At 38.7% G+C, this 20,834-nt stretch overlaps 1 protein-coding gene and 2 non-coding genes across 7 annotated transcripts in view; all 3 read left to right on the forward strand.

Annotated features, from left to right (window-relative positions):
• Nucleotides 1–20,834, forward strand: part of SSH2 (slingshot protein phosphatase 2) — a 252,214-nt gene that overhangs the window by 187,508 nt on the left and 43,872 nt on the right. For 4 of the 5 annotated variants that reach the window (XM_067715348.1, XM_067715346.1, XM_067715350.1 and 1 more), the window contains 4 exons: nucleotides 1,120–1,184; nucleotides 13,656–13,777; nucleotides 18,722–18,790; nucleotides 19,578–19,643. In XM_067715348.1, coding sequence (XP_067571449.1) covers nucleotides 1,120–1,184; nucleotides 13,656–13,777; nucleotides 18,722–18,790; nucleotides 19,578–19,643 — 322 coding nt within the window. The remainder of the gene's footprint in view (nucleotides 1–1,119; nucleotides 1,185–13,655; nucleotides 13,778–18,721; nucleotides 18,791–19,577; nucleotides 19,644–20,834) is intronic. The other variant, XM_067715347.1, reaches the window with a different exon arrangement.
• On the forward strand, nucleotides 7,982–8,061 carry LOC137213742 (small nucleolar RNA U2-19). Its single transcript, XR_010938364.1, has one exon. It is a non-coding gene; the product is annotated as a small nucleolar RNA U2-19 (small nucleolar RNA).
• On the forward strand, nucleotides 8,200–8,269 carry LOC137213739 (small nucleolar RNA U2-30). Its single transcript, XR_010938360.1, has one exon. It is a non-coding gene; the product is annotated as a small nucleolar RNA U2-30 (small nucleolar RNA).

A 20,834-nucleotide genomic window follows, 5' to 3' on the forward strand; every position in this document is an offset into this window, starting at 1 on the left:
GCTACTCTTCGTTGCGGTTCAAGGGCTTCTCATTGCAGTGGCTTCTCTTGTTGTGGAGCACGGGCTCTATGTGTCCAGGCTTCAGTAGTTGTGGCACATGGGCTTAGTTGCTCTGTGGCATGTGGGATCTTCCCAGACCAGGGCTCGACCGTGTGTCCCCTGCATTGGCAGGCAGATTCTTTTTTTTTTTTTTTTTTTTTTTATTTTCGGCTGTGTTGGGTCTTCATTTCTGTGCGAGGGCTTTCTCTAGTTGTGGCAAGCGGGGGCCACTCTTCATCGCGGTGCGCGGGCCTCTCACTGTCAGGGCCTCTCTTGTTGCAGAGCACAGGCTCCAGACGCGCAGTCTCAGTAGTTGTGGCTCACGGGCCCAGTTGCTCCACGGCATGTGGGATCTTCCCAGACCAGGGCTCGAACCCGTATCCCCTGCATTAGCAGGCAGATTCTCAACCACTGCGCCACCAGGGAAGCCCAGCAGGCAGATTATTAGCCACTGCGCCACCAGGGAAGTCCCTGATTGGCCATTTTAAAGCACCTAATAATATGTTCACTAGAATATATATCCCTTGAGATCTGCTGGATTTAATATCAGCTACTGATGTGGAAATCATTTTTAACTGTTGACATTATTCTAGGGGGGAATCTAAAATTCTTCTTAGATTAAGTGCAACTGAATATCACAATTACAGAGATAGGAATGGCAAAATGGTTAGCTTTTTAAAAGTTAGAGATCATTCTAACACTGTATACCATACATCCCAATTTCAAGATTCCCTTGATTCCACCTTCAGTGGGCCTGAAAGCACAGCCAGTGCTTTCTCTGCCCAACACATTTCACCATCGCTCTCATCAACATCAATCATTGTACAAAACTGACTGGTTTCAAGTGCAGCTTCCATAGGACAAACACGAAGCAAATTTTAATGTAGTGTAGACTTAAAAGTGAATGTATAGAGATCCAGTCTACCATTCATATGAAGACACTCACTCAATTTCTGTGTCTAATTAGAGTCCCTCAGTGAACCAGAACTTTCTTTTACACAAGTTATTAGGGTAGAAGGAATCCTCTCTGTTAACATTACAATGGAGAATAATTATCCTTTGTTTTGTAAATTTCACCAGGTGACCTCCAACAGCATCTCCAAGCAATGTTCATATTACTCCGCCCAGAAGACAACATCAGGCTGGTAAGTTAGAGGTATTATTATAACTTTCTTCCTCAAAAGACTGTCTAAGATAGCAAACATTAAACAGTCATTTTTGTGTCCCAGCATAAAAACTGTGTGGAATAGAAAAGAAGAATGACATGTCCCCATCATCAAAGAGCTTAGAATGTAACTGGGGATATGAGTTAATCTGAAATGATGTGAAATAATTTGGTTCAAGACTTGATGAGCGCCAGTTTGTAAAGTTATTGACCATAACACCAATTAAAATTCAGAAAAAAGAAACTGGGCCACTTAACCTAGTTGAGGAAGGTTTTATATAGACAGTAGAGCTTAAGCTGGGTCTTGAAAGATGATGAGATTGGCAGAAGGAAAGAAGACAGTCATTCTAGATGAGGGCATGACTGAAGCAAAAGCACACATAAGAGGGACAGGGAGAGAGTTAAGTGGCCAAAGGTTTATGCTAGTCTCAGAGTCAGGAGACCTGGGCTTAGTGACAACCATATGATGTTGGACAAATCACTTGGTCTGTCTGTGCCTGCTTCCTTATCTCTTTTCTACCTCTCACAGTTGAGAGAATCAAATGGACACTAAAGCATATCAGAGTATAAAATGCTGCCTACGTATGGGGACTGTTGTTAATACAGGGAAGTTAAAATACCAAAAGACAAGGCAGGCAAATAGGGACTTAATGCTCCAAACTAGAGGTCTCAATCTGGCAGTCCACAGGCCAGAGATATGTTTTGTTTGGACCACACAGTGGTTTTTGTTGCTGTTGTTGTCGTTGTTTTAAATCTGAGCCAGAATTTTAAAGCTGGATGATTTCACATAGAAATCCAGACTTGGGGCTTTTCTTGAAAAATCAAGAATTCTGACAACACTGGGACCTTATTCTTACATGGCAAAACTTGGCTAGACTTGGTAGGGGGAGGGCATCAGTATGGCCTGGGTTCTTAATTTACTGTAATTTGTACATATTCTGTTGTCTCCTGCACACTAAAGTCAAGTGTCACCATTTGTCATCGTTCCTTCACTGTTGCCTTGTAGTAAAACATCTAATAAAAGTAGGAAAGTAAAAATGGGATGAGTATGATTCTTTGTGGAAAGTGAAAAGTATTTCTACCCATTTAATCTTCACGTGGACTACTCCACTCATTTACATTCCCTATCTGACCCCCTAATATTTAATACCTTTAGTACCTCTATCTTTTCAGTAATCTGTAGTGAAGCATTACAGGTTTTTGAGCCAAGAAGTTACATGGGACAGCTACAGTATTTTTTTTTTTTAAACATCTGTATTGGAGTATAATTGCTTTACAATGGTGTGTTAGTTTCTGCTGTGTGATGAAGTGAATCAGCTATATATATACATATATCCCCATATCTCCTCCCTCTTGTGTCTCCCTATCCTCCTCCCACCCTCCCTATCCCACCCCTCTAGGTGGTCACAAAGCCCTGAGCTGATCTCCCTGTGCTATGTTGCCGCTTTCCACTAGCTATCTGTTTTACATTTGGTAGTGTATATATGTCCATTGCCACTCTCTCACTTCGTCCCAGCTTACCCTTCCCCCTCCCCGTGTCCTCAAGTCCATTCTCTACGTCTGCGTCTTTATTCCTGTCCTGCCCCTAGGTTCTTCAGAACCTTTTTTTTTTTTTTTTTTAGATTCCATATATATGTGTTAGCATATGGTATTTGTTTTTCTCTTTCTGACTTACTTCACTCTGTATGACAGACTCTAGGTCCATCCACCTCACTACAAATAACTCAGTTTCGTTTCTTTTTATGGCTCATATTCCATTGTACATATGTGCCACATTTTCTTTAGCCATTCATCTGTCAGTGGACACTTAGGTTGCTTTCGTGTCCTGGCTATTGTAAATAGAGCTGCAATGAACATTGTGGTATATGACTCTCTTTGAATTATGATTTTCTCAGGGTATTTGCCCAGTAGTGGGATTGCTGGGTCATATGGTAGTTCTATTTTTAGTTTTTTAAGGAACCTCCATACAGTTCTCCATAGTGGCTGTATCAGTTTACATTCCCACCAACAGTGCCAGAGGTTTCCCTTTTCTCCACACCCTCTCTAGCATTTATTGTTTGTAGATTTTTTGATGATGGCCATTCTGACTGGTGTGAGGTGATACCTCATTGTAGTTTTGATTTGCATTTCTCTAATGATCAGTGATGTTGAGCATCCTTTCATGTGTTTGTTGGCAATCTGTATATGTTCTTTGGAGAAATGTCTATTTAGGTCTTCTGCCCATTTTTGGATTGGGTGGTTTGTTTTTTTGATATTGAGCTACGTGAGCTGCTTGTATATTTTGGATTAATCCTTTGTCAGTTGCTTCGTTTGCAAATATTTTCTCCCATTCTGAGGGTTGTCTTTTCGTCTTGTTGATGGTTTCCTTTGCTGTGCAAAAGCGTTTAAGTTTCATTAGGTCCCATTTGTTTAATTTTGTTTTTCTTTCCATTTCTCTAGGAGGCAGGTCAAAAAGGATCTTGCTGTGATTTATGTCACAGCGTGTTCTGCCTGTGTTTTCCTCTAAGAGCTTTATAGTGTCTGGCCTTACGTTTAGGTCTGTAATCCATTTTGAGTTTATTTTTGTGTACAGTGTTAGGGAGTGTTCTAATTTCATTCTTTTACATGTAGCTGTCCAGTTTTCCCAGCACCACTTATTGAAGAGGCTGTCTTTTCTCCATTGTATACTCTTGCCTCCTTTATCAAAGATAAGGTGACCATATGTGCATGGGTTATCTCTGGGCTTTCTACCCAGTTCCACTGATCTATATTTCTGTGTTTGTGCCAGTACCGTACTGTCATGATTACTGTAGCTTTGTAGTATAGTCTGAAGTCAGGGAGCCTGATTCCTCCAGCTCCATTTTTCTTTCTCAAGATTGCTTTGGCTATTCAGGGTCTTTTGTGTTTCCATACAAATTGTAAAATTTTTTGTTCTAGTTCTGTGAAAAATGCCAGTGGTAATTTGATAGGGATTTCATTGAATCTGTAGATTGCTTTGGGTAGTGTAGTCATTTTCACAATATTGATTCTTCCAATCCAAAAACATGGTATATCTCTCCATCTGTTAGTATCATCTTTAATTTCTTTCATCAGTGTCTTATAGTTTTCTGCATACAGGTCTTTTGTCTCTTTAGGTAGGTTTATTCCTAGGTATTTTATTCTTTTTGTTGCAGTGGTAAATGGGAGTGTTTCCTTAATTTCTCTTTCAGATTTTTTATCTTTAGTGAATAGGAATGCAAGAGATTTCTGTGCATTAATTTTGTATCCTGCTACTTTACCAAATTCACTGATTAGCTCTAGTGGTTTTCTGGTAGCATCTTTAGGATTCTGTATGTGTAGTATCATGTCATCTGCAAACAGTGACAGTTTTACTTCTTCTTTTCCAGTTTGGATTCCTTTTATGTCTTTTTCTTCTCTGATTGCTGTGGCTAAAAATTCCAAAACTATGTTGCATAATAGTGGTGCGAGTGGACAACCTTGTCTTGTTCCTGATCTTAGTGGAAATGGTTTCAGTTTTTCACCACTGAGAACAATGTTGGCTGTGGGTTTGTCATATGTGGCCTTTATTATGTTGAGGTAAGCTCCCTCTATGCCTACTTTCTGGAGAGTTTTTATCATAAATGGGTGTTGAATTTTGTCAGAAGCTTTTTCTGCATCTATTGAGATGATCATATGGTTTTTCTCCTTCAATTTGTTAATATGGTGTATCACATTGATCAATTTGCCTACATTGAAGAATCCTTGCATTCCTGGGATAAACCCCACTTGATCATGGTGTATGATCCTTTTAATATGCAGTTGGATTCTGTTTGCTAGTATTTTGTTGAGGATTTTTGCGTCTATGTTCATCAGTGATGTTGGCTTGTAGTTTTCTTTTTTTGTGACATCTTTGTCTGGTTTTGGTATTAGGGTGATGGTTGCCTTGTAGAATGAGTTTAGGAGTGTTCCTCCCTCTGCTATATTTTGGAAGAGTTTGAGAAGGATAGGTGTTAACTCTTCTCTAAATGTTTGGTAGAATTCGCCTGTGAAGCCATCTGGTCCTGGGCTTTTGTTTGTTAGAAGTTTTTTATCACAGTCTCAAGTTCAGTGCTTATGGTTGGTTTGTTTATATTTTCTATTTCTTCCTGGTTCAGTCTTGGAAGGTTGTGCTTTTCTAAGAATTTGTCCATTTCTTCCAGGTTGTCCATTTTATTGGCATATAGTTGCTTGTAGTAATCTCTCATGATCCTTTGTATTTCTGCAGTGTCATTTGTTACTTCTCCTTTTTCATTTCTAATTCTATTGATTTGAGTCTTCTCCCTTTTTTTCTTGATGAATCTGGCTAATGGTTTATCCATTTTGTTTATCTTCTCAAAGAAGCAGGTTTTAATTTTATTGATCTTGGCTATCGTTTCCTTCATTTCCTTTTCATTTATTTCTGATCTGATCTTTATGATTTCTTTCCTTCTGCTAACTTTGGGGGTTTTTTGTTCTTCTATCTCTAATTGCTTTAGGCGTAAGGTTAGGTTGTTTATTTGAGATGTTTCATGTTTCTTGAGGTAGGATTGTATTGCTATAAACTTCCCTCTTAGAACTGTTTTTGCTGCATCCCATAGGTTTTGGGTCGTGTGTTTTCATTGTCATTTGTTTCTAGGTATTTTTTGATTTCCTCTTTTATTTCTTCAGTGATCTCTTGGTTACTTAGTAGTGTATTGTTTAGCCTCCATGTGTTTGTATTTTTTACAGATTTTTTCCTGTAATTGATATCTAGTCTCATAGTGTTGTGGTTGGAAAAGATACTTGATACGATTTCAATTTTCTTAAATTTACCAGGGCTTGATTTTTACTCAAGATATGATCTATCCTGGAGAATGTTCCATGAGCACTTGACAGCTACAGTATTTAAGAAATATTCCTCAAAAGCTAATACAGAGTAGAGGGGAGGAGGCAGCCAACTTAAATCAGGAAGCCTGCTGGGTAGTTATTGCAATAATCCAGGTGCGTGGTGACGAGCCCTTCTGGGCTAAGGTGATAACTTGGAAATTGAACTTAATGTATCTGTGGAAATCCAAATAGCTGATCTCTGCTTTGTGTCTGGGAAGAGAGATAATGAGTAGAATACATGAATGATTGGAAAGTTGATGATCAGCCCTCTGAACTCTATGGTAATTACACTGATCATTCTGTGTTTAGATTCTGTCATTTTTTCTCCTGAATGCTGCCTCTATAGCCTTCTTGACATGGCCACTAATTTTTGTTGAGAAACTCACTTTGAAATTTAAAGGAATTGAAATAAGAAATCCCTCCAAAATTATTTTATATCCTAATCCTAATGTAGCATTATACTTACATAAATCTTGTCTATATTTCTTGATATACTTCTATCTTAAACACTTCTTTTTAAGTGAAAAAAGTGGGGTCCAATTCTTACAGCATTAGTATTTTAAAGCAGTGATGCTCAGACTTTAGAGTACATCAGAATCACCTCCAGAGCTTTGTTAAACTGACATTTGCTGGACTCCACCTGAAGAGTTTGATTTGGGGAGCGGGAGGCAATGATAATTTACATTTTTAACAAGTTTTCAAGTCATGCTGATGGTGCTGGTCCAGGAGTCACACTTTGAGAACAACCCCTCTAAAACCCATAATAATGGTCACTTGCATATATTAGAAATAGAGATAGAAATTTGTGGCTAGTTTCCAAAAATTATTTGCTTTGGTAGAGCTAAAGCTGAGGTCTGTTACTCACTTTATCTCTTTCTCATTAATAAAATTCCAGAATTTGGGTTGCACCTCTGAATGTTAAAGTAATTTCAACCACAAGAGACTTGGGAAAGCATAAGGGAGCAGTTACTAAGGCAGAATTGGCAATTAAATTTTTTCCTTCCTGCTGAAGTATGCAGCTTCAGCTGCTTTACATTTATAAAATATAAATTCAAAAAATGTAACTGACGCCTTTAAATTAATTCAGAGCTCAAGTGACAAGCCATTTTACAGCAGTTGTTTTGAATTGTTACAAACACATAGTCATTATGTTTCAGATTATTGAGTGAGTCATCTTCAAGAAAATGAGTGAATACATTGTGTGACTTTGGACAAATTAGCACTTTTGTAACTGAAAGGAGCATTTGTAGACTCAAAGCAAAGCCTTTTGTCTTGAGTTAAATTTGAAATGCTGAAACTCTCATTCTGGGGATTGTGCATAAGGTTAAAAGTTTGATAGTTAACTGAAATTCCTGCTTTTATTTTTTTTAATAACCCAACAACAAATAAAGGCACTAAATCCCACATTTTGCTTTAGCATTGAAAATAGGACTAAACTAATTTTTCCTCCAGGGAAGCTCTGCATTGTAAATACAATCTTAAGCGTTAGCTTTAGTACTTGGGAAGACCATAGCTGATAATATGAACGCAGTGGTTTTACAGTGCTCTTGCACATTATCAAAGACCCATTTAATTTAAAAAAAAATAGACTGGGAAATTAAGAGCTTTGCTAACATTTAAAGTAACTTAAGCTAGTGTTTTTAACTAGCAGTGAGGTGCTGACAAGGTGCTAGGAGTTGTTTTTGAGTAATTTGCAGGAGAATTTAAGAAAATGAGTTTTTTGGTTTTGTTTTTTTTTTTTCCAAAAAGAAAAAGGGGTTAATTTTTTTATTTTTAATCAGACAGTACAGAGAGGCATAAAGACAAAGTAAAAATCACTTTGTATCCTATACTCCAAGAAAACCATTCTTACTGTTTGGATGGGTATCCTTCTAGTCTTAAGTGTACGTGTAAGAGTATGTGTCTGATTCTCTGCGATCTGCTCTTACTGAACTGGGTCAGTGATGAAAATAGCCAAATCTGAGCATCAGAAAACCTTGCAGTCTGCCTAATGCATGATCTCTGTAGTACTGAGAAGCAAAAGTATAAAGTAATTTAAAACATAAGTAAGGGCTTATGTACTTATAAGGTGACAGTGGATCACTGAAGACTTGTCAGTGGTTGAATGAAGTTGGGGGCAGGGGCAGTGTGTGTATGAAAGGCTAATCAGTTCTGAGCCATGATGAAAAGATTTTACTACTGACCTTTATAACTATTAAGGTTTCTGTACTTGATCTGAGCTCAGAAATGAAAGAAGAAAAAAAGTATGTGTCATGTCAGAGAGTGCCTTTTTTATCTTTTTTTTTTTTTTAAACAAACAGGTGAAAATCTAAATGTTGTTTTATAACCTGCTTTTGTCAGACTTTCCTGTGGGTATCTTTCCATGTCAGTAAATAAATCTGTTTTTAATGCCTGCACAGATATAAGTCATTGGGTTTGCGGGGGTTTTTTGTTTTTTGTTTTTGGCTGCACCCCGTGGCATGAGAGATCTTAGTTCCCCGACCTGCACCCTCTGCATTGGAAGGGCAGAGTCTTAACCACTGGACCTCCAGGGAAGTCCTCCCATAGGGTCTTTTTTTAAAGAATTTCATAGAGATTTTTTAAAATAATAAAATCCAGAGACTCCCTCAAGCTCTGTTTCTTTTGAAGACAGTGTTCTTTAGTTCATTAGTGTCACATCTGAAGTCTATTTTAATTTTAGGTATTAACTTTGTTCTTTTGGCTAGAATTTAATATTTGCATACTTTTGAAACCTTTCTTTCTTGATGGATTGCGTGAGCTGCCTTCTGACGTTGGGACTTTATAATGTGGCTTCCCTCAGGATAAACATTGCATGTAGGGGCATGATGTAAGATTCTTGTTGGAAATAGATTAAAGACAAAGGTGCAATGTAAACTTAAGGAGTGTTTCCTGATGCTGGATGATGCTGAGCAGAGAAGTTGTTGTATCGGTTTGTGAACTGCTTATAATCAGATTAAGCGTTTAAACAAGGGAAGTTTTTAACATTCTTTGATAAGATGAGCTTTGAAAATGAGATGACTTCTCAGACCTAGGATTGCTGGATCCAGTTCTCCTGAAACTTGTACTATTCCAAATTTAGCAATAAATGGACTTTCTTGGAATAATTTTCTCAGTTGTTATTGCTGCCACGTTTTAAAATCCAAAACGTTGGGATTTCCCTGGTGGCGCAGTGGTTAAGAATCTACCTGACAATTCAGGCAACACGGGTTTGAGCCCTGGTCTGGGAAGATCCCACATGCCGTGGAGCAACTAAGCCCGTGTGCCACAACTACTGAGCCTGCACTCTAGAGCCTGCGAGCCACAGCTACTGAGCCCGTTCTCCACAAGAGAAGCCACCACAATGAGGAGCCCGTGCACCACAACGAAGAGTAGCTCCCACCCTCCACAACTAGGGAAAGCAAGGAAGACCCAACCATAGATAGATAGATAGGTAAGAAAAATATTTTTTTAAATCCAAAATGTTGAGGAGATATGGAGATATATGTTTATGTATAGCTGATTCACTTTGTTATAAAGCAGAAACTAACACACCATTGTAAAGCAATTATACTCCAATAAAGACGTTAAAAAAACAAAATGTTATTTTATTTGGGTGATTAGAGTAAACTTCAGTAGTATCCTTTTCAGTGAGAACTTTAATCAAATGCATCTGAATTGTTGCCTTATTTGTCATCTATTCCATGTGAGTTCTGGAAACTGAGGAAACATTGGAATTCCTGCCAATTCTAATATTAGGGTATGTGCAAACTGCCATTTTAAATTATATTTCTCTGATTGACTTAATGAATCAAATTAGATTATTAGATTTTGTTAATCTCCCCAACACAGGAGTGAAATAGACCTCAAATCAGGGTGGGTATTAGTATTTTCTCTATGCTGTGGCTCTTAAATTTTTATTTATTTCCTTAATCTAGAATCTTGAAGCTTAAAGGGAATTTCGAAGCCTCAGGTCTGTCCCCTGGCATTGCAAAAAAAAATTTTTATAAAAAAATTTGATTTTGGGCTTCCCTGGTGGCACAGTGATTAATTATCCTCCTCCCGATGCAGGGGACACAGGTTCGAGTCCTGGTCTGGGAAGATCCCACATGCTGTGGAGCAACTAAGCCCGTGCGCCACAACTACTGAGCCTGCGCTCTAGAGCCTGTGAGGCACAACTACTGAGCCCACATGCCACAACTACTGAAGCCCACGTGCCTAGAGTCCATGCTCCACAACAAGAAAAACCACTGCAATAAGAAGCCCATGCACAGCAACAAAGAGTAGCCCCCGCTCACTGCAACTAGAGAAAGCCCGTACGCAGCAACGAAGACCCAACGCAGCCAAAAATAAATTAATTAATGAAAAATAATTTTTTGATCTTGCCCTTCTAATTAGGATGTAGGTGTTAAGTTAATGTCATGGCTTCTCACCCACTGATTAAAGCTCCACTTCCATTTAGTAAAGGTTTAGTAATAACTGTAGGTGCTATCTAGAGGTCCATGATCAAATCCCAAGACCTCTAAGTGCTATTCTTCCATCTAAGAAGCTTAAAATGGAATGAATCCGTGATGTGCCAGTTTCTCAAGCCTAAATCAGTGTGAGATGACTGGGGCCTTTCCCATTAGGTTTAGGATCTTCTGTTCTGATTAGATTAAGCAAGGGAGGGCCAAACATTTGAAATGCTCTTTATATTTTAAATAGATACATAGATAAACAGATACACACCTCACTTTTAAAAGAGAAACAACTAATGTTTTATTTGAATATCACAAAGAAACTTGCTACCCACCTGCTAACTTGGCCTGATAACTTGCATAATAGGTAATATTTATGGAGGTCTTTTGTTTGTTTTTGTTTTTACCTTTATCAGCTTCAACTTAGCCAACCAGTCCCCACTAGTTGGTGTAGAAGTTATAGATAAATGATCAGAAGCATAGTTTAGTTGTTTCCATGTCATTTGCATGTGAGCCTTTCCAGAAATTCTCAGAGCTTTGACAGGATAAAAGACCTGTAGCATACATATTCAGGAAACTGAACAGTTAGATCAGAGCTTGCCAAAGCAAGCCCAGGTTTAGATATTTAATAATATCTGAGATCTTATTTATAAGAAATTCTAGTTTACCTGCACCAGGTTTTTGGTTAGTTTAATATTTTGTGGAATGTTTCTAGAATCATAGAGTCTTTGCTGCCTGTCAGTCCTCCTCATGTGCATTTACTGCTACTCATAGCTCTATGTGTATAATGCTCACTTGGTCCCAGCCAAATAGGGCTAGACCTTCGTCAGTTTAACTAGTAGTTCCTCTTAGCTTCTCACAAGTGAATTTGGTTTGAAATGTTCTATTATTTCATGGAACATAAAAGTCAGCAGTACAGCTCTCTACCTGGTACATGGAGTTAGTATGGTGGGAATTACATTCTTGGTGTATCAGCTCTTTATTAGAGACAAGCTTAATGTAGTTACTTCAGGTGATTGTGCTTACAAGTAGCTTTTCCTAGGAGTATCAGAATAGAGGTGAAAAGATAGCCAGGAGAGACTGACTCACCTCTGTCTTTTTAAGTGGGTCATGTGATGTCTCTTTTTTCTTTGCCTGGCCACTTTTGGAATAGTGACAGAATGAAGGAAGAGACTCCAAGAAGAGTAGCGCTGAAAGAATTCCAGATAGAAATTTCTAACAAATTTGTGACAGATTTCTTGAGCCAGGTGATAGGATTGAAACCGTTTCTCTTCTGAGATAAGGAGTGGGGGTGGGAGAGTATGTTATACAGAGGATATTGCCTCCAGTGCACATCTTCCTGGCTTTTTATTAACAGATAAAAAGAAGAGTAGTCTAGACTGTACAGTCTGTGAGGGCAGGAACCATATCTCTCTCTTCCACCATTGAATTCTCATGGCTGCCCTGATGATATACACTGTAGATACAGAGTAAATAATTGAATGAATGTGGACTAGTAGCCATTTTACTTTATTTTTAAGGTTTATAAAGTATCTTTTTGAGCCTTCTTATTAAGAAAATTCCCAAACATATAAAGTAGAAAATATGTCTGCATGAACCTGTTACCCAACTTTAATAACCATCAACATTTTGCCAGATTTCTTTCATTTATCTCCCCCTTTTATTCTTTCTTTGCTGGAACTTTTTAAAAACCACTTTATTTTGAGGTACGATTGACATACAAAAAGTACATATTTATATATACAACTTGATGAGGTTGGAGATAAGTATGTACCTGTGAAACCATTACCACAGTCTATATCATAGACATATTCATCACCTCAGAAGTTCCCTCCAGCCCTGCCTCCCTCCTCTTCCTCCTCCTTAGGATGATGACGATGGTGGTGAACTTAATAGAAGATCTACCCTCTTAGCAAATTTTTTTAATAGACTGCATTTTTTAGAACAGTTTTATGTTCACAGTAAAATTGAGCAGAAGGTACAGAGACTTGCCACGTACCCTCTATTCCCACTCAAGCATAGCCTCCCCCATTATCACGATCTCCCACAAGAGCTGAACATTTGTCACAACTGATGGACCTACGTTGACACATCATTATTACTCAAAGTCCATAGTTACATTAGGGTTCACTCTTGGGTGCTATACATTTTATGGGTTTTGACAAATGTGTAATGACACGTATCTACCACTTGAGTATCATACAGAGTAATTTCACTGCCCTAAAAATCCTTGGTGCTCCCCTTACCCCTGGCAACTACTGATCTTTTTACTGACTCTATAGTTTTGCCTTTTCCAGAATGTCATAGAGTTGGAATCATACTATCTATCTAGCCTCTTCACATTGGCTTCTTTCACTTAGTAATATGCCTGTAAGATTCCTCCATGTCTTTGCATGGCTTGATAGCTCATTTCTTTTTAGTCCATTATCTGGATGTACCACAGTTTATCCATTCACCTACTGAAGAATATCTTGTTGCTTCCCATTGTTGGAAGATTTTAAAGTAAAACTTGGGCCTCAGGTCATCTCCCTCCAGATATTTAAGAAAAAGGCATAACCACCATGCCATTATCACAGTAACAGTAAATCCTTAATATCATCTGAGACCATGTGCATATTTGAATTTTCTGAAGGACCTTTTAAAGTACCATAATTTTGATAAAAATAATATAAACTTCTGATATTTGAAACTAAAGAAAATCTTGTAGTGTATAATCTGTAAGAATGCAATAGAGCATATTCCTCTTAGATATTAAACTTTGCTTCCTATTATAATTGTTTGCGGGACATGGATCTGTGAGTCAGGTGCTCACATTCATATACCTCACATTCCACTCTTAGATCATTAGAACATGCCCTGGTAATCGTTATTGTTATAAATTATCCTAATAGCAAACATTTATTGAGCATTTAGTATATGCCAAGCACTGTACTTTACATGCATTATTTCATATGATTCTTACAACCCAATGGAATAGGTATTATTATATTTCCCTCCAATTAACTTACTGAAGTTTTCATAGTTAATCCATGAACTGGGATTTGAATTTAGGTCTCCTAATTACTGGCTCTGCTATCTCCTTGAGTATGCTTTAAAATGGTGATGTAAAAAGGGTTGAATGATCGAAAATTGATCTTCTAAATTTCTTAATTTCTTTATTTTCTATTAACCTCCAGGCTGTAAGGCTAGAAAGTACTTACCAGAATCGAACACGCTATATGGTAGTGGTTTCAACTAACGGTAGACAAGACACTGAAGAAAGCATCGTCCTAGGAATGGATTTCTCCTCTAATGACAGGTATGGTACCACAGAGGGGAGAATGAGAAAACCTCTTTTTAAACAACCCACTCCAGTTACCTTTTGAGTTATCACAAAAACACCTTATGCAGTTCTACTCTAAAAGTTCAGTGCGTAAAACTAGAGAACATCAAAAGTATCTTAGTCACACAATCTTGAGAGACAAAAATGTTTAGTGAATGTCTTTGGTTGTGTGTTCCTAATTTACCACTATTCCTTACCTTCTTCCTCCCATCTTTAGATGGTAATAATATAAAGCAAATGATTTAAATTTCTATCTCCAAGGGGGGGAAAAAAACTGGCTTTTCTTTGCAGTCCTCTTTATTTTAAGCAGTAACGATTCATTTGGTGGTTCTGGGGCACACATCCTTTGTGATAGTGTACCAGTGGGTTCTGGGTTCAAAGAGAGCCCACTTTAATTCCAGTCTTTTATATCCATGGCCTTGCACCTTGCTTTTGTCAAATGTTACACTTCCTTTTTTCTTCCTCTGAGTTAAAGAAAGGCAGGGGGGATGATTGTTTAAACTCAAAACAGAACCTTTTATAATCATTTACCTTTGGCTTTAGCAGCACTATACATCCTAAGATGATACCTAAGATGATACCATGTATCACCTGGCTTTTTTGTGCCTCTAAGGTTTGTTGCTTTCCATTTTATTTTCCCATTTTTTTTGGAGAAACCTTGGGAAGACTGTGGAATGTGGCTGCTAAGCAGATCTTTGCACTGTAGATAATAAGCCTCAGGAAATCCTGCCAGATATCTCAAAGCATTGACTTCCTGGTTCAGGACTAGAATGCGATTGTGGAGTAGCTAGGGGTGTGACCCAGGCCTGGGAGAATTTAGTGGCAAAGAGAAGAGGAGACTAAGAGTGATTCTCATTGTCCTGATGTTGGAAGGAAAAAAAAAAATCACATTGTCACCAGAAAGATTCCCAAACTAGTGTTTACCTGAGCTTGTACATAGCAGTCAACCTGAAAATGATATGTGTGTTCACCAGGATCACAAGGCCAGAGTTGTTACCTTGTATACCACTTACAGCCTTTAATTGTACGCTCTGAAATTACACAGGCTTGTAAACCACATTTAGGAAGCTTTTTCTCCTGCATGGTTTTAACCCCTGGTGTTACCTAAGCAACACAGATCTTTCAATAAGCATTTATCCTGTAAGAATACCTACCTTGCCTACATTCATTAGTACTTTAAGACCTCTGATTTGGGTTTTTGTGTCTCTAGATCTGTACTGTCCAGTACAATAGCCACTAATCACATTGTAACTATTTAAGTAAATTAAAATTAAATAAAATTAAAATTTCAGTTCCTCAGCCACAGCTAGCCACATTTCAAGTACTCTAGCTACATGTGGCTTGTGGCTTCCCTGTCGGACAGTACACTTATAGAACATTTCCATCATTGCAGAAAGATCAGGTGGACAGGGCTGCTCTCCATCTCATTTCCTTTGTTTGGTTCTCCCTGACTCCTCCTTTGGAAATCCCATAAAACAGGAACTGGAGCTGCATGGAAATGTCATTTGAGTCTTGCCCTAGAGAGAGAAGGCGACAACTTCAGATTCTCCTGACCCAGAGTCTGGGAAATCAGATGTCTAATCTTATCTCTCTTTCACTTTGCCCTAAACGTTCCCAGAAATCATAAAGAATGCTTATTAATGTGGGTGCCCAGTAATTTATCCCCAGTAAACTGCATCTGTCTTTGGTAATAGTCCTGCCTGAATCATATCTGACTAACAAAAGACAATTTTCATTTATGGAAGACAAAATGTGATAAGGAAAGCTATAGAAACTAGTTTTCATTCTATTTGGTAAATTTGATATTATGAATTCCCCTACATCCTCTGTTTGAATGAGCTTGGACAGTAAGAAAATTGCTGCCCACTTCAGATTACTGTTGCTCAAGTAATCTAGTATCATTTCTATCTCAGTTGCTGTTTGAAGGAATCAGTATCTTTTTGTATCTGAGAATATAAAAAGTTAATGTTTCAAAACAGTATTAAACCAGGGCTTCCCTGGTTTCGCAGTGGTTGAGAGTCCGCCTGCCGATGCAGGGGACACAGGTTCGTGCCCCGGTCCGGGAAGATCCCACATGCCGTGGAGCGGCTGTACCCGTGAGCCATGGCCGCTGAGCCCGCGCGTCCGGAGCCTGTGCTCCGCAACGGTAGAAGCCACAACAGTGAGGCCCGCGTACCGCAAAAAAAAAAAAAAAAAAAAAAACAGTATTAAAGCAAAGTGGAACCCAGATTGTTTATGACATGCTCATCCCAAGTAATTCTCAAGATATGTTACAGCCAATTTATTTAGCCTATTTATAAGTTCTTTGAGTATTGTGTTATATTTTAAGTAATAAATTTTTAAATAAAAAGTATAACCTTGGTTTCCAAATTGCATTTGGTATATATTTCAAGTTACAAAGTAATAGAGTTTTATGGTATTATTTTATAATTTTTCTTCATACCCCCAACACCTTGAAATGTCTGGTACATAGCGGCACTCAATAAATAATTTTTTAATGGGATGAGTATCTATTAAAATAAGTAACTATACTTTAATGGAGAAACTTTCATGAGACTCAAGATAAACTAGATAAAAATACTAGGTGTGCCTAATTCAGGCCTCTCTTTCCTGTCATGTGAAAAAGCTACTTCTTAATGTAAAAAAGCATTCTGACCTGAATACAAGCAGAAAATGTGATGTTTGGTTCCTGCATATCATTGTCACTTGTCTAAAGTTTAACTGGTGTCTGGTCACAAGGTCATAGATCACACTCTTTTGGACCTTTGGTATCTTCTGTAGTTACTTAATTTCTAGATTTGTCACTAAGCTATAAATCCTTCATGTTTATACCCAAATTATACTTACTGCTAGGACCTAGCTAAGCATTCACTTAAGGGAAAAAAAAAACTACTCTAAAAATAACTTGCTCAACCTTGGGAAGCCATTTTCAAAACAGGTTTTCCTTGTACTCACCTCATCTAGTCAACAGAAACAGTGGTGGAGCAGTCTTCCTCCCTTCAGGGCCTGGCTTGATAGCTGTTCAGGAGTTCAGGCCCAAGGTTACAATGTGCCTAAGCTGTTGCGATCTTGATTTGAATCTCCTGAACTCTGGAATCACTAGTGGAGTTGTGAGTAACACAGGGCAGCAAGTGCAGTGCAGAGCCTTAGATACAGCCCAACTAGGGAGTGGCCTTTGTTAGCCCTGCAGTGACTCCAGCAGCAGTGGGAGTTCAGTATTCCCCATGTTGTTTTTATTATTTTTTTTTTTTTTTTTTTTTTGCGATACGCGGGCCTCTCACTGTTGTGGCCTCTCCCGTTGCGGAGCACAGGCTCTGGACGCGCAGGCTCAGCGGCCATGGCTCACGGGCCCAGCCGCTCCGCGGCATGTGGGATCTTCCTGGACCGGGGCACGAACCCGTGTCCCCTGCATCGGCAGGCAGACTCCCAACCACTGCGCCACCAGGGAAGCTCCCCCATGTTGTTTTTAATGCACTTTTCATAATGTCCCCCACCCTGCCCTGCCAAAATCACTTTCCATTGTGTTAGAGCACCCACCACAGATTCATATTCAACATTTGTTTTACATGACAATACTTTCATATGTATTGTTTCACTTTAAATATTTTAAATTTTTATGATAATCCTGTGAGGCTTAGGTTTCATTACCTATATTTTAAGATGAAGAAATTAAGGCTGTGAGAGGTTAAATAACTTGTCAAAAGGAATTGAAATACTGAAGGAGATCGAATCCAGATCTTTTGATATAGTATAACTGCTCAATACGTGGTAGTTGTTATTGTGTTTTAGGCACTGTTGTACACATTTGTTTTTGGTGTGTTATCTAATTTAACCTTCAAAACAGCCCAATAAAGGAGGTGGTTTTATCCCAGTTTTACAGATGAGGAAACTGGAGTACAACGCAATTAAATAATTTGCCTAAAATTATACAGTTAATGCCAGAATCCAGATTCTAAAGCCCCTCTGACTCCAGAGCCTGTGCTCTTAACCGTACTTCGCTGTTCCACCTCCTACATCTGGTGTTCTTTCTGCCATACCATGCTGCTTTTCTAAGATATATTGGAAGGGAGAGGGTGTAGGAGCCTTTGGGAGACTGGATGGAGGGGAAAATGGTGTATGGCAGCCTTAAAGAGAGAAAGTGGCAGAGTTCTAGGGTAGATTATAGTTGTCCAGAGAAGTGGTGTGATAGAGACACAATTGGGAGTCCATGGCTTCCCATCCTAACCTGTTCCATTAACTTAAAGCTAGTCTCCTCCCTGGGATAGGGTGTGATTTAAATAATATTTTAACATACCATACTAGAGCTACTCTGTTTTTGGTGGTTGACATTCCGCTTCACTCTGCATTTCAGCAATGCTGTTTCAGTGCACAGCCACCAAGCACTGTTTTATTTTTTTAAGTTGTAATGTGCCTGTTTTGTCTCTCTAACTTGATTACAAACCATTAACAATTACTTTTCCCTTTTAGACTATTGAGTACGTTCTGGTATTTAATAAATCTATGTAAACCGCAGGATTAGAATTGAGCAAATCACATATTCAGAGGTCTTCAGTAACTAGCAATAGTTCTTGGCATTGGAAATAATTCTGAGTTGAATTGGGTGCTGTGAACTCGGGCTGAGACCTGCCAGTTGCAAGTCAGTGATCACCTGGACTTTTTAGACAGTGGCCATTTGCAAGACAGCAGTAAAGGAAGCTCAGTCAATAAGTTCTCTATGTTTAATACCTAGAGACCTAACTAACACCTGTTTAAAAACAGCTTGTGGACACATATGTTGGGTTACTGGTAATATGATAGAAATTTCTGCACTTATGTCAGAATTTCGAGCTTAGGGACTTATCCTTTGTAGTGAAAGAGTTAATAAACAGCTGCTTCCTAGAGTAACAGGAAGTAATTTATGGACTATTTCTTGTCTTGCAGTAGCACTTGTACCATGGGTTTAGTCCTGCCTCTCTGGAGTGACACCCTAATTCATTTGGATGGTGATGGGTAAGAGCTTTCCCTTTTTATTCTCCTACAGAAAGCCAAGGGGTGGGGTTCCATCTTAGTGCCCATTCATTCAGCTGAATGGGAGGCCCATTATGCCCAGCTGAACTGTCATGTCAGCAGCTCAGTGAGTCCTTTTAAACTCCTGTTTTGTAAAGTAGAGGAAAAATACAGCTTGCCAGAGCCTCTCGCTTCTACTCCTCTAGACCGACTATGGTAAGAATCCACACAAAGAAGAGCTAGTTTGTTGGCTCGCTCTTTAGTCTGAGCACGTGGGACTGTTGCAGTGCTCTCCCAGAGGATGATAAGTTCTGTTTCACATAATCTCTTGCTGCCTCTGCCAGCTGTCAGCCTACAGTATAACCCATTCCTGTGCCAGTTCTTTCCAGTGACCCCCCACCCCCACCTACTGGTGTTTTTAGAATGTGTCCCCAAGAGACCAAGATGTTTGCTCCAGTTTATAAAACCAGGGTCAGGTTTGCTAAGAACCCACAAGACTTCCAAATAGAAACATACAGCAGAACAGTTTGTCCATAGCTACAGCTGGGAAACAGTATGCAATTCCCTGACTCAAATGTGGGAGTCCATTCATTTTGCTTGGTAGATAAAATCAGACAATTCGTTGAAGCTTTTCAGTCAAGTCCCATACTCCAGTTAACTTGTACACAAAGTGCCTGATGATACCTTCTACTGCGCCAGCAATTGCTAGCCTGGGAAACAGCCTTGAAAACTCACAACTGAAATAACCTACTCTCATTTATGGATTTTTGTCTCATTCTGTTTTCCTCAGTGGGTTCAGCGTATCAACAGATAACAGAGTTCACATATTCAAACCTGTGTCTGTGCAGGCAATGTGGTAAGAGGACTTTTAATATCTCTATGAAAGTTTTTTTAATGTTATTGGAACAATATTTTGTGAGAAGTAGTATTTGAAATGACACAGTTCTTTATGAAAATGCTGTATGATCTGTTTGTGTGTATAGGATTTTGTGTGATCTGTCTGTGTGGCCATCATAGTTAAAGATGACCTAGAAGTTCAGTTTTCAGATTATCACAATGGAAGGCCTTCAGCGTTGGTGAACAAGTGAAACTCAGAGGTGCTCTTAGACTCTGGAAGACAATGGATCAGATAGCCAGTTGGAACTGAGTTTTATAGGGACACATTGACTAAGTTAGTAGCAGTCTAGAGCCGAGTCTAGAACATTCGCAACTATGCATTAACTTCCCCTTTCTTCAGGTAATCAGGGATAGCATTGATGGAGTTATATTATACATCGATAAGTTTCCATTTAATTGCTGGCAACTGTTTGTGAGACTATTTACATAATGCAAATAAAGCCTAGAAAAAACATTGTAGTTGTTAATAACCATCAGCTGGTGTACTGACACTTCTGGGTTACTTACTATATATGTCAGGCATTGAGCCTAGTGCTTTACATGGAATACATCTAATCGTCACACCAACTCCCCAAAATAGTATTATTAGCTCCTTATTATGGGTGAGAAAACCAGAGTTTGGAGAGGTTATATAACTGGCCTAAGAGTATCTCTTACGTTTAGACAGAATAGATTCTTATTCTCTTGTTCTAGATTATCTAGAAAAATGATCCAGTATAAACAGGGAATGATGTGACTCTAAGATTCAGAGCCATCCCCCAGTCAGCGATTTGAATTTCAGTTCCTCATTCAGTTGCCTGTTTTATAGTGGAAGTCCCCATGAAGAGTAGAATGGGCAGAATGCAAGCCAAACAAGAAATAAAGGAGCCTGAAAAAGACTCCAGGGAGATAACTTACCCCTGAATAACAGGATTGATAGGCTTGAAGTGGGTGCGGTCCTAAAAGAGAGTCAGCTGAACAATTAAATCTTATTTCATGCAGTAATTGAGGTAGGACAGAGTTTCAGGTTATGTGTTTAGACCAATTTTTAGATTTAGGGCATATTTCACAGATAAATTTCTCATAGAAAACTTACGACCTCTTTTGACTAAGGGTCCATTAAAAGCAACTGACCTATACCAGGTAAAACCCATAAGTCCTAAGTCCCATA

This window comes from Pseudorca crassidens, chromosome 19, assembly GCF_039906515.1.
Source record: "Pseudorca crassidens isolate mPseCra1 chromosome 19, mPseCra1.hap1, whole genome shotgun sequence".
Taxonomy (NCBI): Eukaryota; Metazoa; Chordata; class Mammalia; order Artiodactyla; family Delphinidae; genus Pseudorca; species Pseudorca crassidens.